The 21,759-nt window shown below is 38.4% G+C and overlaps 1 protein-coding gene across 3 annotated transcripts in view; it reads right to left on the bottom strand.

Annotated features, from left to right (window-relative positions):
• Positions 1–4,004: 4,004 nt before the first annotated feature.
• LRRC8D (leucine rich repeat containing 8 VRAC subunit D) overlaps positions 4,005–21,759 on the bottom strand; it is a 58,810-nt gene continuing 41,055 nt past the window's right edge. For all 3 annotated transcript variants that reach the window (XM_072129224.1, XM_072129223.1, XM_072129225.1), the window contains exon 2: positions 4,005–6,905. In XM_072129224.1, coding sequence (XP_071985325.1) covers positions 4,345–6,903 — 2,559 coding nt within the window. In that variant the 5' untranslated portion in view covers positions 6,904–6,905 and the 3' untranslated portion in view covers positions 4,005–4,344. The remainder of the gene's footprint in view (positions 6,906–21,759) is intronic.

Below are 21,759 nucleotides of genomic sequence, written 5' to 3'. Positions count from 1 at the left end.
TAAACTTAGAGGCTTTCTTTAGAAGTACAGCAAGCAGAGATCTAGAATACAGCAAGGAACCGATACAGAAAGTATATGGGAAAAAATTATAACTTTTCCTTACAAAAACAATTTCAATTAATTGCTGAAAGTGGACAACCCCTTTAAGTTTGTATTCATGAATACTGTCATAAGATCCTGGAAGGTAGTTTGGCCATGGACAGTTAGAGGTCTTATAACCCTCCATTTCATGGACAGGAATGGCAGCTGATTAGGTAACAGACATTTAGCTAGTCTCAAGCAGATTAGTAAATAACTAGCCAAACTAGTTCCCTACACTCAACTGATGAGATGCAAAGACATCGAAACATCCAGGAGTTGAGAACCTGTTCCTTTTGGAATAAATATACAGGTTTGACTTTAATGCTTGTTGTTAAGATGCTGCCCTACTTTGCAAATGTTTGTCTCAAACACAGGACTGTCACTGTGCACCTGCAAACTGGAAAAACCAGTGACTCCCACAGGAACCAGTAACACTTCAAAATAACACAGTATTGGAGATCTGAAGTACTAAAAAAATTATTTTGTCTATAGGAAATTAGTTTAGGTAAAACAATTTATATTAACCCCTTTAAAGAACTGTGACCATGAAGATGCATTCCAATCTGCACTATGTATAATTAGAACAGCTTTCTTGTTCTGTAGCATGCTGCGTGCATAAAGGAAACTATATCCTTAACCACCTGCCCAGGTCCTCCTGCTCTATAACATGCTGTATGAAAGTAAATCACCTTATAAAATCTGTTCAGGTGGTCACCCTGCTTTATAATATGCCATATGCATATAATCCACTATATACAATCTATGTACTACGTATACTGTACTACACTATATAAAAGATCATCTACAACACACATTAACTGATCTGCTACCTCGCCTCATGCCTCCATCTACCCTTCCATGTAGATTGTGAGGCCTCAAAGCTAGGTTCCTCCTCCCACTTGTTCCAAATCCATGTAGTTTTTGTATTTGCATTTGAACTTGTGAGCCCCTTATTGATTGTACAGCACTATGGAATTAACGCTGCTCTATAAATATATAATAATAGTCTACTCAGCTGCTCCTGCTCTATACAATGATTCCTGCAGATAGGGCAGTGCATCTATCTGCTCAGCTCATCCTGAACATTAATGTGGTGGCTACATATAAGAAATTAGGTACAGTTTGCTCAGCTCCTCCTGCTGTGTAACATGCTGCATGCATATAAGACCATATCTATATCTATATCTATATATATATATATATATATATATATATATATAGTTATAATCTACCCACCTCCCCAAACTTCCATGTTAGAGATTATTTACCAATCTGCTTGAGACCCTCCTAATCTAAAACATGCTACATGCAGTTAGACTATGTATAATCTGCTCATCTCTGCTTGCTATATAATATGCTACTTGCTCTTAGGACACTATGTACAATCTGCTTTGATCCTCCTGCTGAATAATATGTTGCCTGTATATATGAAACATTGTACAATCTGCTCAGCTCAGCCTGCAGATATGACACTATGAACAACCGCTCAATGTATCCTGCTCTATAACATGCTGCCTGCAGATTACATTGCATTTTCATGGTGACAGACAACACTTTTTAGAGGCATAACTTTTTGATCAAAGTTAAAGGATATCTACCATTTGATTTCATGTATAATAATAACCAATAATAAGTAATCAAGGTGTTGTGCCTGACAGGCAGAAGTAATCAACCGTTGCAGCAACCCCCAGCTGCTGTTTGAGATATACAGCTCAGGTCGATTAGTCCTGACTTGGCTTTTCAGAAAGCTTGTGGATCCAACTTTCCAAAGATCCTGAATTTTAGAATAGTTTTCTCAGCAAAACCACTCAGCACAGGGATTAAACAAAATATGATTCTGCATCATTGCAGTTACAGCAAAGATATGTTTGGTTCATAATGCATCAAATGGTAGATTTTCTTTAATGTACAATACAATTCAATTGCATTACTGAAAATAATTATTACTGAACCTATTACAATAAATTTGGTATAAGCTCATATATAACAAGTCTTCACTTGGCAAGGAGTAATTCATGTCAATGAGAAGGATATTATCTTTCATATTACTGGCAAAATGTTATGTGGCATTATTCCAAATGATAAAATGTATGATTTATATGGGAGTGACATGGGGTACATCATGTAGTGGAGCACATCATACATTAAAATGACACTCACAGGCACAGATATACATAACAACACATGACAATTACAGTGCAATGTACTGGGGATAACACATACTTGGCTATTCCGGCTTCAAGTAAGCTAAAGCCAAAGTACTCAATGTCCAGCAGCAGCTGAAACAGCAAACTTTTTTTTCACGTGTAATATTATTTCCCTCTTGAATATGAAATTCTGCTTTGGGTTTCAAACTGTAAAAATATTTCACCCAGGATTTTGTCAGGGTGCAAGGTAAGTTATAACACTCAATTATATAGTAATACAAATGCTTAGAAAAGGGAGAGGCAGATTTGCACTGCAGGTGTGATGGGCTTTTACAACCTGTCTTTAGTGAAAATGAGGTCCCTGGTGACAGGTTCCACTTAAGCAGTTTCTGTATATCAGTTTCTGTCCTTTATCCACTAACAGCTGAGAGATAAAGGAACCTGATAAAGTGCCTAATGACTTGACTCTTTACAAACAGTCCTGAAGTATAATCACTTAAAGGGGTTTGCCCATGAAATTCTCAAATTTCAATCCCCTAGTGATGTTTACACCATAAAGATCATTTTTAACTCCTAACTTTACGATGTTAGGCTGCATTCACACACATGTATGGGGGATGTATATACGGCCGATATACGTCCCCCATACACTTCTATGGGCTGACGGCATCGTACGGGAGCGATGTAAAGTTCTAGAGTGTGGGCTGAGACTCTGTAAGCAGACACTTCATGATCTCTCTGTGCTTTGAAATGCTGTGTGCTGAAAATGTGCTTAGATTATCAGGGTACAGGTTTATATACACTTTCATTTACCTTCTGAACATTGTACTAGTATCTGACACATAGAAAGAGAGACAAGACAGATCAGAGATGAGATGATGAGATACATGAGATGTATATAACATTCTCAGCACTGCTACATCTCAGCTACACACACACACACACTGACAGATCTGGTGGTTTATTAAAAGTATCAACCAATGGCAAGACACGTAATAAACTCATAAAAACAGCTAAGAATCAATAAAAAGACAAGGACAACGCATTTGGCATCTCGCACTGGACACTTCAACAGGTCATGCGCAATGAGTACAGCTATTTCATGGGAATATATACACACATGGAGTTTACAGGGGAATGAAATGATGAGGTGATTACACAAGGAGAAAACTACAATAGTAACAGAAAAGGTACTAAATCCCATGTCACTAGACTTTACATTTTAATGTTTGAACTAAAAACTTAAATGTAAAAAAAGGAAAACTACCAACATCAATTGTGATATACAAGATAGGTTCTTTAGGTTTGTTATTAACTTGAATTTGTATGTAAGTTGGAACTGTATATTTTATATATGTAACTACAGACAATTTTGATTTTCAAAATTGTTTGGTGTAATGAGAACAAGGATTGTCAGTAAAACTTAATTACATTCACCTTACAGCTGATAATTGCAGCCTGAAACTAAATTAAAATATCCAGAGAGCTTCACCAGAGGTCGTCTGTAAGTCAGGTGTGCTTAAGTAGGTGATCACCTGTATATACAGAGACCAGTGGTGAAGGGAGACACAGCCATCAGCACGCAGGTTTTTGAAAATTGTTGAGCCCCAGACAACCCTTTTAACAGAAAACTTTTTGGGGAAAGCAGGAAATCCGTCCATTGCACCATAGCTAATGAAAACCATTGAAAGAATTATAGTATACAACTATACCAGTTTTCTTGATTCATGTATCCCCAGTAAATAAAGTACGCATGTAGTTTATTTTACAAAAGAATCCAATTTTAACCAAAATTTAATAGGCATCTGATCTATAAACAAGTGGGTATACAGATCATTTGTAAACAGCCGGATAGGAATATCTGCAAATCACAAAAGAAAACAAAAAATTGTAAGTCTCTAATCTGCAAAATGTATAAATTGATTGAGTTATGTGAATATACCTGCATTAGTTAAGACAATTATTTGCTTGGCTACTGAGCAGAGGAAACCCCATAAGTAAACAGACCCTGTCCCAAAAAATGTGGCTTGTTTTGAGCAAAGGAGAAAGTGGATTTCTTTGTTCCCAATAGAACACTTTGCAAGCCGTGTACACTGAAATGTAAGGAACCTATATTTTACATCCCATTAGCAAAAGGTACATCCAGATTTAACGCTTCCTTCACCTCTAACGGTAAAGCATCGAAAAGATGGTCTTCAACCACCAGCCCGCATTTCTTGAGAAGACGACATTGAATGATTTGAGAAGGCAAGCGATCTAGGCAATTTCCCTTTAATTCTAGATGTGTAAGTTGTACAAGGTGTCCTATCTTCTCCGGTAATGATGTGATACAGTTCTGGCCCAAGCATAAAGTTCTAAGTTTGATGCATTTAAATAGTGTCTTTGGCAAGATGTCCACTTTATTCCCTGTAATATAAAAATACTGAAGATTCTGAAGTAAGCCTATCTCGAAAGGAATCACTGTAATACAGTTGTGGCCCACATCCAGATACCTCAGCTTCTGCAAGTGGAAGAGGGCTGCAGGGAGCATCTCAAGTTTGTTGTGTGATAAATACAGAGACTCCAAATTTTTCACTTGGGAAATAGACTGAGGAATGCTGACTATTTTATTGTGCCACAACTTCAAGCAAGTCAGTCTTTTCAAGTGCTGAAAGCTAATCACCTCTTCTATGGTGCGGATACTGTTTAGCTTAAGATCCAGTTCTTGTAGGTTGGTCAGACTGAATATAGCATGCGGAATTCTTTCTAATTCACAACTGTGGAGTTCCAACTCTGCTACATTCATCATCTTTTTAAGGCTGTTAAGAACAACAAGCTTGGTGCCATCATTATGAATGACAAGCCTGGTTAGATGTGGAGCCACATCTGTGATATTTGATGGAATTTTGGTCAAATTGCTCTTCACATACAGAACCTTAAGATGCCGTAACTCTCTCAAAGACTCAAGTCCAATCATCTTATTGTTCTCTGCATTCAAATTACCCATCAGGTATAACTCCCGTAAATTCTTCAGTAAATAAACCCACGCAGGTATTTCAGCCACGTCAGTAAATTTCACATGCAGGCACTTCAAGTTGTCTCTTAGAAAACTAAAAGCAGTCTGTTCAACTTTTGCAGGGCAGTGGTAAAGATGCAGCTCTTGAAGAGCAGTCATTTGTGAAATTTTCGCTGGGATTTTAGCCTCGGGTATAAGTTCAAGTCTTAGAACTTCAAGGTCGGTAAGCTCAAACACAGCATCTGGAACTCCAGAAAGCATAAAGAGATGTAGCTCCTGTTTGTCCTGTGCATTTCGAGAAATATGCTGCCTAAGTTTTTCGAAGGTCCACTCATGGTTCAAACTAATCTCCCGCAGTTTATTTTCACTAACCTCAGACAAGAAGACGCCAAAGCGTTTGGAGTATAACTGATCATATTGGTCCACCATATGTAAGAGAAATGCAAAATCATTTTTCACATCAGGAATGTCACTAAAACTACTTTCCTCTCTCACCTTTTCAAAGGAATATTCCTTCAAAGGTCGTCTAAAGAGCCAGAACAAGGTGTATATACAGACAAGGCCATAAACACAAATAAGTGCAATGTAGCTGATAAGAAGCTTCTTCAACATAAAAGCCATGTTATGAGTGCACTCAAACTCTGTATAACCAGTAAGGTGCTCTACATTAGGGAAACAGGGATGTTTGAATTTTATTGAAGTTACAAAAGTCAAGGTGTAACCGAGAATGAAGATAAACTTCACTGTCTTAACCACTGTTTGAACAACATAAAGTTTATAAATTAAATCACTATCTTCAACATGGGCACGAAATTTTCGAACTTTTTCAAAAAGGGCTTTTGCTTGCTCACCATCCTTTTTGTCTAAGATGGTCATTCCAGGCACCTCCCCAACTGGCTTGTCTATCGAGAACTTTAACCCAGATTTACTGATCATCGGAGTGCTGGGGCTTGGACTTCCCTCTTCACTGCTATTTGAGAGATGCTTTCGAAGTGATTGAGCACCGGTTAACCTCTGTTTATTTTCTTCAGAGTCCTCGCATGCCGTCTCGGACAGAGCTTTTGTTGTCCAAGGAGATTCAAAGCACTTGCCAAGTATGGAGACAAAATGTTCAATTTTTGAACAGGTCTTTGGATATTTAAACCAGAAGTTGCTGCTGACCATTAAAATAATAGTATGTATAAGTGCAAGGTATGGGAAATATTTGGAGTACCATGGAAGTGCCACATGATAGCACATTTGGTTGATGAATATATATTGTTGATAATCTAGATTTGTTTTTCTTCCTCCAGGACTAATTGCCATCTTTTCAAGACCCCCAATCGAAGGTTTTGGATTACTCAATGTGTCTGTCTGTGTTGTCAAATGGTTCTCAAGTTTATTTTCAGGTGAGGTACTTAGCCATTCTTTACTAGCCTCTGTTGTAGGGGCTTCTTCAAATTTAGAGGACCCTTGTGGATTATGTCCTTCTCTGCTTGCTGGGGTTATTGCACAAACAGCAGATTCTAGCTTTGGTAAACAAACAACCTGGTCTTTGGTTAGTTGCATGGTGCCAGCAAAGATGGCAACCATGAGCATAACCACCGCCAAATAATCCATGAACACGTCCCACCATGGCTTCAGAATCCGGTAAGTGGGTTGAATGTCATTAAGTGATGCAACTTCTGAAAGAGTGAACATTCCTGCAACAAGAAAACACAAAATAAAGTAAGCTAATGATTTCCATGTATTATTACATTCCAACAATGAAGACAATTTTTTTGTTATTATGTGGAGGTGAGTACAAAGGTAAATGTCAAGACTAAAGGTGGTTTTCTGGGAGTGAAATACTGATAAACACTGATTATCTCACCTAAATATAGCTCAAACCTCAACAAGCAAGAAAATAAAGGGACCTTGAAGTATGGTCATGCAAAAACTAAAACCAACCTTTGAAACCAATTTTCCTTTTTGATCCCTTTTTTATTTGAGGAAATAAAAACAGCAGGTTATAATGATAAACTTTGCAGTACACTTCATTAGGGAAAACAAATGTGCCTCTTTTTTGCTCCTTCTTTCTCCAGTGGTGAGCACCGTCTATGAAAACCTTCTCAAGTCCAAAACACATCAGATAGGAAGGTTGAGGACGCTAAAGATTAACTCTTCATATGAATAGAGGAATATTTCACTTGGTGATCTAGTGACTGTCTATAGGGAGGTAGTTAATTAAAAACAGTATCAGGTTCCTTTATCAGTAAGCTGTCAGCGATGTACGGGGCATAAGGCCGATTTACATAAATTAATTAGGGAAGAACGGCAGAGGGGCATATTCCATTAATAAAGTATTTTTACTAGTTGTACTTTTAATATGTGCACTGTTGATTTATGCAATTTTGTTAAAAGTATAGTTACACTTTAAGTGTCATTTGTGGGACAACCTCTAGAACACAGTCTTTTCAATCCACAGAGATCTGTCATAAGAGAAGCCATAAAAAACAATCAAATAAATTAGTTGTTGAGCTAGCTAGATGTTCAGCTATAATTCATAACTGGCCAACATTAATGTCATGACGACCTTATATAGGAATATATAAGCAGTTTTGGCCATACATAGCTGTAGATCATGTAGATCATGCAGGGCATATATATACAATGTATATATTTATATACATAATTATATAGTATATATAAGTCTGTAGCTACAAGAAAGCAGCGCAGCACATGCCCATGCACTGCAGGTTTAAGGTTTAATACTACAGCAGTTACTCAGGAGGGTGGGGCCATGCAGTCGTACATTGAAGAGGCTTCACACACCAGTGCACCATATTGCTATAAATCCAGCTACAATCCTGGATTTTTCAAAATCCTGCTACTACTAAATACTCACACTAACATATGGTTATACGGATCTACTTAACATTATCTGCAGTTTTGCATAGTCAAAACAACTGGTGAGCTTTATTATCAGTACATGTGTATAGCTAAAGACATTTATGTGTACAAGTCTAAAGTGCCCACTCAGAACAGTTACAGAAACAATGCAGAACAATAATAAGACTAATATGCTAATATCAGAGCCCATTTACACTTGGCAGTTTCACTACATTTCATTGTTGTCTTCATCAGCCAGACATTACATAAAAGTAAAGATGCTAGAGGCCTTGACAGTGCCAAAAGTTAATGAGACATCTGCTTATCCCAGCAATTCTAACTGCAATCTCATCCTTTTTTCACGCAATGAGGAAGGAGAAGCATCTCCAAAACGCGTCTGGAATTTTAAACATGAAGCACTCTAGAATGTAAGGCCTGACCAGGAGAAACTATTCAATGACACATAGGAGAATTTGACAGCAAGTGTTGCCATCTAGGATTGATAGCCGCTGCTTGTCAGTGGTCACCAACTGTGCCGCAACACCTTCACCGTGATACCTTCTTTACACCAGTAGTAAATACCAAGTGGAATTGTATTTGCCTTACAATGAAATATTTGTCTGTACCGGAGTACCTCTAGGGCTACTACAATGGCTTAAAGATCTGGGCACGTCATTCGCCAGAACATGTGCGGATAACACAGCTAGGTCCATATTGTTTGAGATGTCATAAGGTACCGAAATACAGCAAACTGAAATTATTCCAAATCTGGTACAAAAAAAGGTCTGCGGTGCGATGTGGTTGTGAGTAAAATATGCACAAAACAACAACTATTTTATATAGTAGCAACAACTAGACCACTTGAGATACAATCATATTGAGCACAGAGAATCCTATAGACAACCCACGTGGGAGTGCGGCCGTCTATTTTATTATTTCTACCCAAAGATTGCGTTAACCCTCAGCTGATTTACAAAATGTTATTGATTATATTCAAGCAATGGTTGTCAGGTTTGCTGGTTATCCTCTTAATTTGATACTGAACTTGTTCCTTAAATGGTTTGTTTCTGTAAAGCCCACATAGCTCACATGTTTTGCATGAATTTGTTCAGTTTACGTGAAGTTATTTATTTACCTCTTAGGAACTAGCTTAACAACAATGTAATGATAGCTACTAAAGATGAGCGGAACTTTAGATTTGGCCCGCCTTACCCGTACAGGTGTCCATCTGGCCAATCACAGCCATGCCTAGTTATTGGGGGGGGGGGTGTAAAGCTGCCTAATTGGCTGCTCTGCAGTCTATCAAACAACTTGCCCAGGTAAGACCTAGCTGCCAGACAGAATACACAGAACCTAAAGTTGGAGTCTGCTCATCTCTAGTATCCACCAATCGCAACATAAATGTGGGGGTCATTAATGGCAACACTGTTTAAAAGCCAGGCAAAGTTTTTGTTTTACTCATCTGGTCAGTTTTTGAGCCAGGGTCTTCTTTACCATAAATGTACACAATGATGATGGCCCTGGCTCAAAAACTGACCAGATGACCCTTCCTACTGTACATATTGAATGGTGAAATAATAGGGTAAATCATGGCCACATTTTAATTTAAAGAATGGAAGACTTTTTACGTCTAGGCAAGAGAGTTGCGTTTAGATGAATTGTTATGTTCAGCATTTTCAAAATGTTAATGCAATGGATGGTAATGGGATGTGATCTCTGTGAGAACAAAACACAGTGTGTGAGCGCCAATAAAAGCCTCACTGTTCTGCTATGTGGAATGAGAGGTGTGGCCCATACGAAAATGTCCTCAGCTTTTCTCTGTTAGGATTTAGAATATCAATGAACCAAAGTGGCCAACAGAGCTAATGACAAAGGAAGTCTGCGTCTCGCCAGAGATTACAGATATACGATTCACACTGCCATTTGTCCTAATGCTACCCCACACATGCTATAGAAAACCTTCTATTGCCAAACCCTAGGTTCCGTATAGTATAAACGGATGCCAATCCCCGTATGTGGATACTCAAAGCACAGATACTCATTCTCCACAGAGAAATGCAACAGCTCCACAAAAGTGGCCTATTTTATGTATGTAGTACACGCAAAGCTTTTTGTTTAAATATCAGTGTATAGACTCTGTTCTAAACTTTTGCCTATGCCTGCTAAGGACTGGAGTTTAGTTCTGTCAAATTGCACCATTTTACAGAAATTTGCACTCATCAATCTCCAGGCTGCTACAGTAAGGATTGGATTCCCCCGGTAAAGGCCATGCGGGGGTCCGATCCAAGAGAAACACATGCAGAATTCCTTTTACACAACCCAGGGTTAAGACCCACGATCAGAGTTATCAATAGTCATGGGTGTTAGAGGCGGGTGTCAGATTCTGGTAGCGGCTTTGCTTGTGAGCCAGTGGCAGAAGCATGACATAATTGTACTGCACACCTCGAGAACTCACTTCCCACTGTACATTACTCTAATATCCTGCATTGGGAAGGGGTTAACCTGTGGTTCTCCAGCAAATTAACTCAAATATATAACAAATGTGGGTGTTTTACGGATCTGATAAAAAGTACATCCCAATATGATAAACTTAATGGGGCACATTTACTAAGAAAGTGGGACGCTGCACTAAAAGTGTTCTGCCCGTGTATAACGCTCGGTGTGACCAATTCACGTGCGCCAGACATCATGAATCTGGCTCTTCCATACACTGTCCCGACAGACTTCACCCACTTTTTGGTGTTGCACCTTTAACATTGGGGGCGTGCGACAGACCTAACATGTCCGGAAAGCCCCCTAATTTGTTTTGCATGGTGGCTAGTGCAGCTGCACCACTAAAAGAGTGCCGTGCAACACAATAGTGACGCGGACACTTCTTAAATATCTGCAGGTTACACCTAAAAGAATGTGCAAAGTCTGTCAGAAAACTAGTGCAAATCCCTTAGTAAATGTGCCCCAATGTTAAAAATCTAGAAATCAAAATACCGGAATCATGGTTTTATCACCCCAACTTTTTTTTAAATAAAAAGTTATCAAAAAGACCTTATATTTCCCAAAACGGTATCAGTAAAAATTTCAACTTGCCCTGAAAAATAATTAACCCTTACTTTGGTCCATATACCAATATATAAAGAAATGGTGTCAGAATATGGAAATTTAATGGTAATTTTTATAAAATTTTAAACTTGAAAGGTATTTAAAAATAAAACGACATTACACTGGTATTATAATTATTGGTATTATGGTATGCATATATTTTGTTATTCTAATCCCCATGCATTTGTAATTTTCCAGCTTCCAGTACATTGCAGGAAATATTGAATGAAGTGCCATTGTGACATTCTTCTGAAAAGAAATAGCCCCCATATAGCTCTGTAAATAGAGAAATAAAACGTTTTTGGGAAACGGTGGGGAGTAAATAAGTAAATCGGCAATGGCTGGGAAAGACATTAAAAGAAAACCTAGAGCCTTATCCAGATACTGTATCATGTGTTGAACTATCCTTTCTTTGGCCCAGCCACCCCACAATTGGGGCTTATTTACTATGGTCCAGCGGCCGCACTTTCGTAGTTTTGCTCTGATGTGACACGTATTTAACTGTAAATTGTGTCGTACGCGATGGGATTGTGGCACTGCTGCGCTGCTTTCATGTGACAGAAATTGGGGGGCGGCCATCGGATGATCCGACTGATTCAGACTGAGCGCGGGATTTAACACCAAAATTGTGTTGCAAGATCAAGCACTTACATGCACCAAGAAGAAGAAGGTGAACTCTGCCGGACCTGAGCGGGGAAGCAACACATGCAGGATATCGGGCGCACGATCGAATCGCGGCACGGTGCATTATTGTCGGAACAATGCACTTTGGGTGAACTCCTCGAACATTTAGGCAAATGTGCCCCATTATGATCCATGAAGTGCTGTGAGATGCTGTATTTTTGTTAATAACAGTACATTAGAGAATATGTTATTTTCTTATCCTGAGTATATTTAAGAATCTTGTCTTCGTGTAAATACCCCTTTAACTATCTCTATGTGTCCCTAAAATAACGCCACAAAAAACGTTAAGGTATTGCACAAAGAAAGAAAGTCATGACCCTTAAACCAATAAGTATGATAATTTGCTAAAAATGCCATGGTCATTAATGCCTGGTGAGAAAGGGGTTAAAATGCCATTTCCTTTATTAACTCAGCACTGGTTATATTGTTATCTTTCTTATAGACTTTGACCTCATAGAAGTTAACTAGGGAGGGAGGAGGGGTAATGTTTGATGTGTGTTTTCTACAGAGATATCAAGTTCACTTTCGCACATCCCTGGCTTTATAAACAAATGCAAAAAATTATAGTAGGTTATAATGGTTAAGTTTTAAAACATAATCTATATGCATTTGCAATTAATATATGGAATATAATCTAAATGTATATAATATTTAGATAATTTATATAAAAGTGACCTATTATTTGGGCCCACGCAGATCTCCACAGTACAGTATCTCCCTTACTCCTGCTTCATAGTCCAGCCAATGACCGATGAGTATCATCTTTTATATTATGACCCTTCCATTTAATTTAGCAAAACTTTTTAGTGATTCATGACTTGTCTCAAATAGGCTACTTGGAACAATCATCCACAGCTTAACTTATGAAGGATTGTAAACCAAGCACACTGACATAGTGGTGTGTGCCCCCTCTGGTGGGATCTACTCTTCTTTTAGCTTTTTAAGCTCTTATTTTAACGAAAAAGGTTTTTAATGCAAATGAGCCTGATTGACATCTATGGAGCCTGGAACCCCTAAGGGTCATTTGCATAATTGTTAAAACTTAAAAAAAAAAAAACAAGCGCTGAAGATGCTAAAAGAAGAATGGAGGGGGAAGACACTAGTATGTAAGGGCGCTGTCACACATTTAGAAAACGGAACGGAATCGACCACGGTGTGCCATGGTCCTATCGCATATGTGTTTCTATGGAAAAACATGTGATCAATAAACACCAACCGGCATCTTTTATTGTCAAAATGCAAGACACCGGGTGCTGGTTACCAATCACATGCATTTCCAGAGAAACACGAACGCGATCGTGCTCGGTTTCTAAACTGAGTCAAAGCACTGAGTATGACAGCTAGTGTGCTTGCTTTACAATCCTGCATCCTGGTGGTAAATTTCCTTAAAATGTGCCCTGCACATCTTTTAAGGCTAGTCTGTGATATTTTACACATTCATTTTTATCACCATCATTCCCGACGATCTGTTCCCTTCACTAGCCTGCATACCCCTTACACAGAATCCACAGAAATTCCTAAAATGTACCAGAAGGATCCTACATCAGTGGTATATTTGTAGGCTAATAATTTTGGTGTATTTAATGCTGGTATATGAATAGTATACCCAACTGTAACGGAGAAGGAAAGCAGAACAAGAAGTTATCACTTCTCTCATTATTCTGATACACAGGATACAGACGTGTCCTGCCCAGTGGTAATCCTGGTAATTACTAGCCACATGATCAACAAATGCAGCACCAGGCCCCACATCAGTAGAAAATTAAACCCTAACAGTTAATGTATAGCAAAATACTAATAAATGAGGAAGGTATCCAAGCATCTCAGTTTACTGAAATTAGGGGAAGATAAGTTGAAGCTTCTTGTCGGTAATATCCTAATGTGATTCCACTCCATCATCCAACATCATAGCTTTTCCCATTTTCACTATTTCCTTGATACTAACATTTATTAAAGGGGAAGTCTGGGATCAACAATTAATGGCCAATTCTGGTCACTGATTGGAGATTGGTGGAAGTTTGACACCACAATCAGCTGATATTCTTCACTTGAGTTTTTGCACAACCACTAGCAAGAATAAAGAGCCATCTGTACACACCGTTTATAGCAGCTGAATGGTGCAGAGCCCAAAACTAGCAATCCACTGACCTGGACCTAATAAAAGGCCAATAACTGTCAGGCCAGGATAACTCCTTTAATGTTGCTTACACAATGCAAATATCTAGTGCATTATACAGAAGTTTCCACTGGTCACACAGTCTACCACACATACATACATACATACATACATACATACATACTACGGATGATGTCGCACACACCAGTGCACCGGAGTGCTTTGAATTCAGCTACAAACATTAATATACCGTAAATGCAATTTTCACAGTTCTGCTGCTACAAACAACACATACTAAATCATTAATAAACTATATTTATATATTTGGTAATACTGCATTCATTTGAATCTGTGGAAAAAGGCCTTATGTACACGACCATAATGGGGGACAGGTCATGGCCCCAGGTCTCGCTGCCATGACAGAGCTGTGTGGCCACACCAAAAAATATATAGAGCAGGTCCAATTTGCCATGCGTCCACGCGGCTTCCTCTGCAGAGGGGAGGGTTAAGGAGCGCTCATACCTCCAACCCTATACACCTGTCAGGGGGAGGGGGAGGGTGTCCAAGTTCTGGCCTAGGTGAGCACATGGTCCAAAAGGTAGGTCCACTAGAGTTGCAAATATAATATATTTTATTTTTGCACAAAGCAATGTGATTTTGCTGTGGAAATTGCCATGAAGGTAACCATTTTTCCAATTCACCTCAATATTATAATCATAACATTATTTTCATCGTGAGGCAAATTATTTAGTATAAGTCAACCTTTAGTAGCTACACAACTCAGAATGGTGTCTCCCCACGAAATTCGGTTTACATCCAATGTATGATTGGACCAAAACCTTAAGTTGCTTCCATATGTTGAAAATATACAGTGAGGCCTTACCACTGACATTTCCTTACACAAGAATTAATCCCTGCTCCTAATGGACTTAAATTAGGAGACCACCACAGCTGAAAGCTAAAATAGAGAGATCTTGAAATAAGTACAGACGCCGTAATCTCCTTGTGCTAAACCCAGATTAGTGTAACGCATTACAGCCAGAGAACATAAAAAGAAAACGTTAATAGTTTCTATGTTCCTACAGGCAAGAACGTCTACTACTTATCCGAAACTGCACCAATCCAAAACACTAAAACCACTGTTGATTGTTGGTAAAGCGATCCGGAAAAATAAAGGGGAATCTCCTTTGGATAATGCACTATGACCATTTCCTTTTAACTAATATGGAATAAAAGATCAACATTTTAGCAGCTTGGAGTGCCGGTCTCAGCGTTTTTTCTCTTCCTTTGGATTCTATTACCTGTTATCTGCTCTTACTCCAGTTTTTCAGGAATAAGGAACAGGGGGTTAATTTTTACAGACAAAATTTACCCATTAAAGTGAATGGGTCCATTAGAAATAAAAAAGGCCAAATGAGATTCTATAACAGTAAACTTTGTCCCATATGAAGCCCGGACAATGGACAAGCAAAGTGACTTCAAGAAACAACAACTGCAGGAGACCCGACCAGGGATCCGTCATCAAGTGTCTTATAAATGCATAAGAGGAACAGGTTAAAACACAAAATCACATTTAAACAAAGAAATAAGCTATTATGACATTATCAAGAATCAATCTGTTATGGGAATGATGCAAGCTACATGAAACATGGAAAGACACAAAAGGGAAAAGAAAATTTGGTACTAGCCAGTGTCACTGCCAGTTCTTGGCTAGTACCAAATTTCCTGCCTGTTACAACTAAAGATATCCTATCAAACTATTTACCATCAGCAAAACCACTCCATTAAGCCTATACACATCCTATGGAGCCCATATTAGATGAAATATTTCAAAGTCTGTTCTGCATGAGAGCCGTCAGGTGCTCCATTATGCAGACCTTCTGCATTGTAGAACAGAAATCAATAAGAGAGGGGGATGCGGCCGGTTTAGCAGAAATTAGACACCTAGACACAGTAAGGAGATGAAGGAGTCATTTAGATAGATGATTCCCACAATTGACTTGGAAGACTGGATTCCAGAGGTATAATTTGAGCCTAAACAGTAGCAATGAACCTTTCTACCAGATTCCAATATGGGTCTATGGAAGAGCAGCTCCCAGCCCATTTGTAGCAGTGATAAACTGCTAGCTTTATCGGAACCCTCCGAAGCAGCTCCTAGTGCCTTTTTTATGGGTGACAGGTCCTCTTTAATATGTAAATAGCTAATCATCAATTAGGAAGGAAGGGTAAACTTGTCCCATAAGTCAGGGAAGTATAACAATTCTCTAGATCTGAAATCTGCTAATCAAGCCAAAGGCCTAGACATGGGGCACTCAAGGCTGAGGGATAAACCCAGATCATTGCAAGATGATTTATATCGTTACAATTTTAATGTTTTCCTTGTGCCAAGGGCCAGCACTAGGGCTCTTTCACATTGGCGTTGGTGCTCAGCTTCAGTTGCTTATCCATTGCCTTTTGTCTCTACTGTGTCTCAGTTTTTCTTCCGTTTTTTCTCTGTGATGCATCAGTTGTGTCTCCATGTCCGCAAAAAAGAAAAAAAGGAAGATTAACATTGCTTTGTTTTTTTCATTAGTGGAAAAAAAAAAAACAGGTGTTTCTTCAGTATTTTTGTGGACCCATAGACTTCTTTTGCCTTCCGTGATCCGCATCCGTGAAAAAAATATGGACATGTTTCATGATTTCTTCAACAGATAGGTGAAAGCACTGTACCATTCTGTAGCCGGGAGAAAGATAGGACATGTCCTATTTTTCCGTGTAATATGGCACTGCGGCCATATATCACTATGTAGAGGGGCAGGGGTGAGCAGTCCCATGACACCGATGTATGCCCACAGTACTACGGTATGGCGGGCATACATCGCTTGAATGTAGCCTTAGACTGATATAATTTGCCTTTCCTTACTTTCTTATTCCCATTGCCAGAATTAGATACGCTGCATGTGGAGAACAGAATGATATTTGGTTTGATTTAATCTCAAAGAGACGTTCTAGCAATTAGAGTCAGCAGAGACAATTAATACTAATTCCCACAGCGATCAGACAAAAGCTGTTCAACATTATCAAAACATGTGTATAGTAGGGCTCACAGCCTAATTACAGAAAGCAGCAATAATTGAGTTAATAAAAAAACTGAAAAATTCTTTCATTAACTAATGATAAAGGTGTAAGGCACAAAGCTCGAAACTGAAAACTTCAAAAACCACAACGCTCTCTACCACCACCACCAATAGTCGCTTCATGCTTGGGTCCATAGGGTCTCATGGGCTGCCAAATTTTCTAACTTGGATATTTCACTGTGTATCTTCCTGAAAGTAGAGCATGTACTGACTGGTCTTAACCTTTTTGTTCGAACCACTCATAGACAATCACTTAAGAGGATCGGCGAGGAATAGATGCCAAAGGGATTCAAATTGGCAGAGAAAAATGGATATTAATGGTCATGTTTTCATGACTAAGACTGACTTGTTCTTGTGCATGTAGCCTAATGGTACTGAATATTGGGAACAGTGTGAGCTAGGAAAATAAAATAACCACTGCACCAGAATCAGCAGAGCGACACATCAAGAAATCAGGGCTTGTAAGAAAGATGTATTAGATTGCTATACATGTACATATAAACAAACACGCCAACATTCATGATGATAAATGATATTGCAGGTAAACAAAGCCGTACTGACCAAATTACTGTTATTTATAGCTATAATCTAAAGTTGTAGTAAAAGGGTCTTTCCACAACACTGAAAATAATACACAATATAACTAATGGAAGGTGCACACACAATAAATACAAATGAGCATCATATAAGCACATCCTCTAAATAACAGTAAAAATATTGGCTTTTAATTGAGATGGGGAAATATTCTTAGAGCTGATAAGTAGGTCACACGCGTCACCACTATCTCTCTTGTGATGCTGACGTGGCTCTGACCCTGCTGTGACAAGGTTGTTCCTCTTATTCATAAGGCAGAACATATGTGACTGTTCCGCTTTTCAGGATGTCTATGCAGCATTTTAACGTTCCGTAAAATTCAGATTAGTGTCCGATATGGGACTGTGTGATCAAATCATACACTGGTCAGTATCCCACCAACTCCTCTTTTGCAAACTAGGATCAACAAAGTTTATTTCATTTAAAGGGGTTGGCCACTAACAACAAACTTTACCAGGGTTTACAAGACCCTAATAGGGTCTCCCAGCAGGTCACACAACCTGCCATGACTTGGGACTTTTTGTAATGTTTTGTGTCCTTCGTGGAAGGGAGGGGACCATGTAGTCATTACAGTCTGCATGCCCATATGAGTGGTTGAATGCCTATGACACACCCTTCGAACCACTAATATAGGAGTAGTTAAAACAGAGAGGGCGTGCAGAAATAAATAACTTCACTCCCTCCTCCATTAGTTAATTTAGAAGGGCAAAATCAGCAGTATAGTGGACATTGTACAACAGTACTGAACTGTGTTGTGAACCCAGCGCAGGGACAAGATATAACACTTACTAGAATCTGCAGCAGCATCTCTGTATGAATTTTGCCTGTGTATCTCACCAGCATATAGCTCCCCCTTTAATCTCTCTCTCTAGATATTTTATATCTAGAGAGAGAAATCCTGAGTGAGTAAAAGCCTGTCTTGTTTCTTAAGATGCATTTTAGAAATGTACTGAGGGTTCCTCATAGAGCATCCAAGACATTCTCTATATACTTTGCAGAAGTCATTGTGCATAGAGGAGAAGGAGAGCTGTAGTCATGCTGCATCGTAAATGGTCTTGTGTTAATAATTTGGTTGCTGCCGAAAAGTGATCTCTACAGTAACTGAAGTGTCAATATGTTGTAAAGATCCGTGCCAGAGTCAAATCTAGGACAAATAAGCTTAGCATAAAAGTTAAACTGCAAGAATATGATAACATAGCTTCAAGCTTGGCCATTACACAGACCGAAAAAAGAATCAAAGCTATGGCAAACCTGTAAAGTTTGAGCCTATTTCTTTCTTTATATATTGTAACATCAAAAGAATAGCACAAATGAGATGTCGAGTTCATGTAGGTCTGCAGAAAATTTTGTAAAATTGATACAGAAGAAAATAAAAACTCAAGAAATATCAAAGGAAAATGAAATGAAGTGCATTATGTTATTCAGCCTTGATTTCAAAAGAGCAGGAAGAAGAAGTAGTCCAGGTCCTGCTAGAAAGACAATAACTTGACTCTTGTAGAGACAGTCTGACTAACAAATCCCCTGTGGTATAATACAAGGGAAGAGAACTCCCCAACTTTTTGGAATCTCTTGACTTTGTAAGGGATGCTTGCTCCTGGACACAACCCAAATCACAAGAAGAACAGTAGCAGCATGCCAACCTAAACAAAAACTAAATGCTGTCCTAGACCCCACAATAAGGCAAATGCAGTATGCCCAATGTGACTAACACAGATATGGAGCTTGAGGCTGTTTTTTTTTTTATTTCTTTATTGATTTTTTATACATTACACATTGTAAATATTAAATAGGATGACATTGTACATCAACCAATATATATCCTTAGACCACCCTCCTTTTTACCACCATCCCGCCCCTCCCCAGTCAGAGAGGGAGAAAAAAAAAAACAAAAAAAAAACACAACCTTTCCTTTTCCCCTTTTTTCCAGCTTACCCTTTTCCCCCTTTCACGCGTCTACCAACCATTTCTTACGCCATAAATCCCCTTTACTCCTCTCACACAATTTAATTTTTTCAAAATTTTTTAATTTTTCCAGTTGAATTACCCATTCATTTATCGAGGGAGCTCTATGGGATTTCCACCCTAATATCAATAGGTATCTGGCCATATATAATGCGGTAGAAATCCAGTGTTTTTTGTAACCAGGGCCTATCAAATCCTCCATATTACCTATGGCGTATTTGGGATAGCCAAAATTGTGATCACATGTTTACAGTTCCAGACCATATGGAAAAAATCAGCATTACTAAGATCACATTTAAGACACTTAACACTATTAGATTTTTTGAAAAAAATTTATCAATTTAAATGAATAATACAATCTATAAATTACTTTCAATTGCATTAGCTTATAACCTTCTGAAACTGTCGAATTCTCAACATTTTGAAAAATTTTAGTCCATTGAAATTCTGTTGATGGTCCTATATCCTTGCATCACTTTGTCTTGCTGCCATTATGCACATTTCCCATTATATCATTAGACAAAAGTTTATAGATTTTGGATAGGGTTCTACTTGCGCCCTTTAGTTCTGTATAATTTTTTTTAGAGGTTTTGGAGAAATTACTCTTAAAATTCCTTTCCCTTTTAATAGTGTTAACCCTATATGCCAACTGAAGATATTGAAAATAAAACTTATCCTCTATAACAAATATTTCTTTTAACAGTGAAAATGGCATCAATCTGCCCTCAATAAATATTTGTGCAATAAAATGTATCCCTCTATCTTGCCAGAATATAGCTCCGTGAAATTTTGCTAATTCCTGCAGGTAAATATTCTGCCATAACCTTGTATATGTCGTGCTGCTATTAATAACAAATTTATTTTTAAACCACTTCCAAATTTTATCAAAACACTTACATATTGGAATGTGTGTGAAAATTAGTGACCCCCAATAGACCAGATTCTAACAAGACTAAACCATCCTCAGTGTCTAACTCTACTTTTTGTGCAATTGTAATTAAAGCATTGTCTCCCACTATCAAAAACTGCAACATGGCAGCAGCAAAGTAACTAAAAAAATCTGGTAATCCATACTTGATCCGAACTCTTTTCCTTCCCCAGATCAGCTCATTTAATAATATCTCTGTGAGCTTAAAAAATTTGTTCCAAATTGGCGATACCGTAATCACTTTCAAAACCCTTGTATTGTTGAAGTTGAAATTATCTAAAAGTAATATTGTTGATTTAATCCAATTCACCTCAAGTCCAAATTCCTTCAACATTTGCATAACTAATGGAATGGTTTTATTTGTTTGATTAATCATAAAAAGTAAATCATCCGCATACTTGTCATCTGGTCCATTACAGCCACATCCCTCAATATCAGTGTTATTTCTGCAATTAATTGCTAAAGGCTCCAGAAAGAATTGGAGACAGAGGGCAACCTCTGCAGGCTGTTTAATTAAAATGGTCTGATGGGAAGCTACTAAGTACAGTATGCCTGTGATAGATGACACGTCTTCCTATAGACTCCAATATAGAAGGCTCCAGAAGCAGAGTCACACTACTACTAGATAACCATCCTAAAGTGATATCCAGGAGGTAAAGATACCTTACCCTAGAGTTCATAGAATAGTATATTATTATAGTACATAAGGCTGGAAAAAGACGCAAGTCCATCAAGTCCAACCTTCAAGAATTAAATAAATGTTTTATCCCCATAACCCGTGATATTTTTTCTCTCCAGAAAGTCATCCAGGCCTCTCTTGAACATGTACATAGAGTCGGCCATAACAACCTCCTGCGGCAGAGAGTTCCATAGTCTCACTGCTCTTACAGTAAAGAACCTTTGTCTATGTTGATGATAAAATTCCTCTCCTCTAGGCGTAGAGGAAGCCCCCTTGTCCTGGTCACAGGCCTAGCTATAAAAAGATCTTTGGAGAGGTCCTTGTACTGTCCGTTGAGGCTTTTTTCTAAATTGAATAATTCCAAATTTTGTAATCCGTCATTGTATTCCAGTCCCTCAATTCCCCTAATAATCTTGGTTTCTCTCCTATAATAATAATTCCTATATTTATATAGCGCACACAGATTATGCAGCACTGCGCAGAGTTTGCCAAATTGGTCCCTGTCCCCAGT

Source organism: Engystomops pustulosus, chromosome 10, assembly GCF_040894005.1.
Source record: "Engystomops pustulosus chromosome 10, aEngPut4.maternal, whole genome shotgun sequence".
Classification (NCBI taxonomy): Eukaryota; Metazoa; Chordata; class Amphibia; order Anura; family Leptodactylidae; genus Engystomops; species Engystomops pustulosus.
Note: the sequence above shows the minus strand (reverse complement) of the source record. Positions and strands in the feature narration are given on the sequence as shown.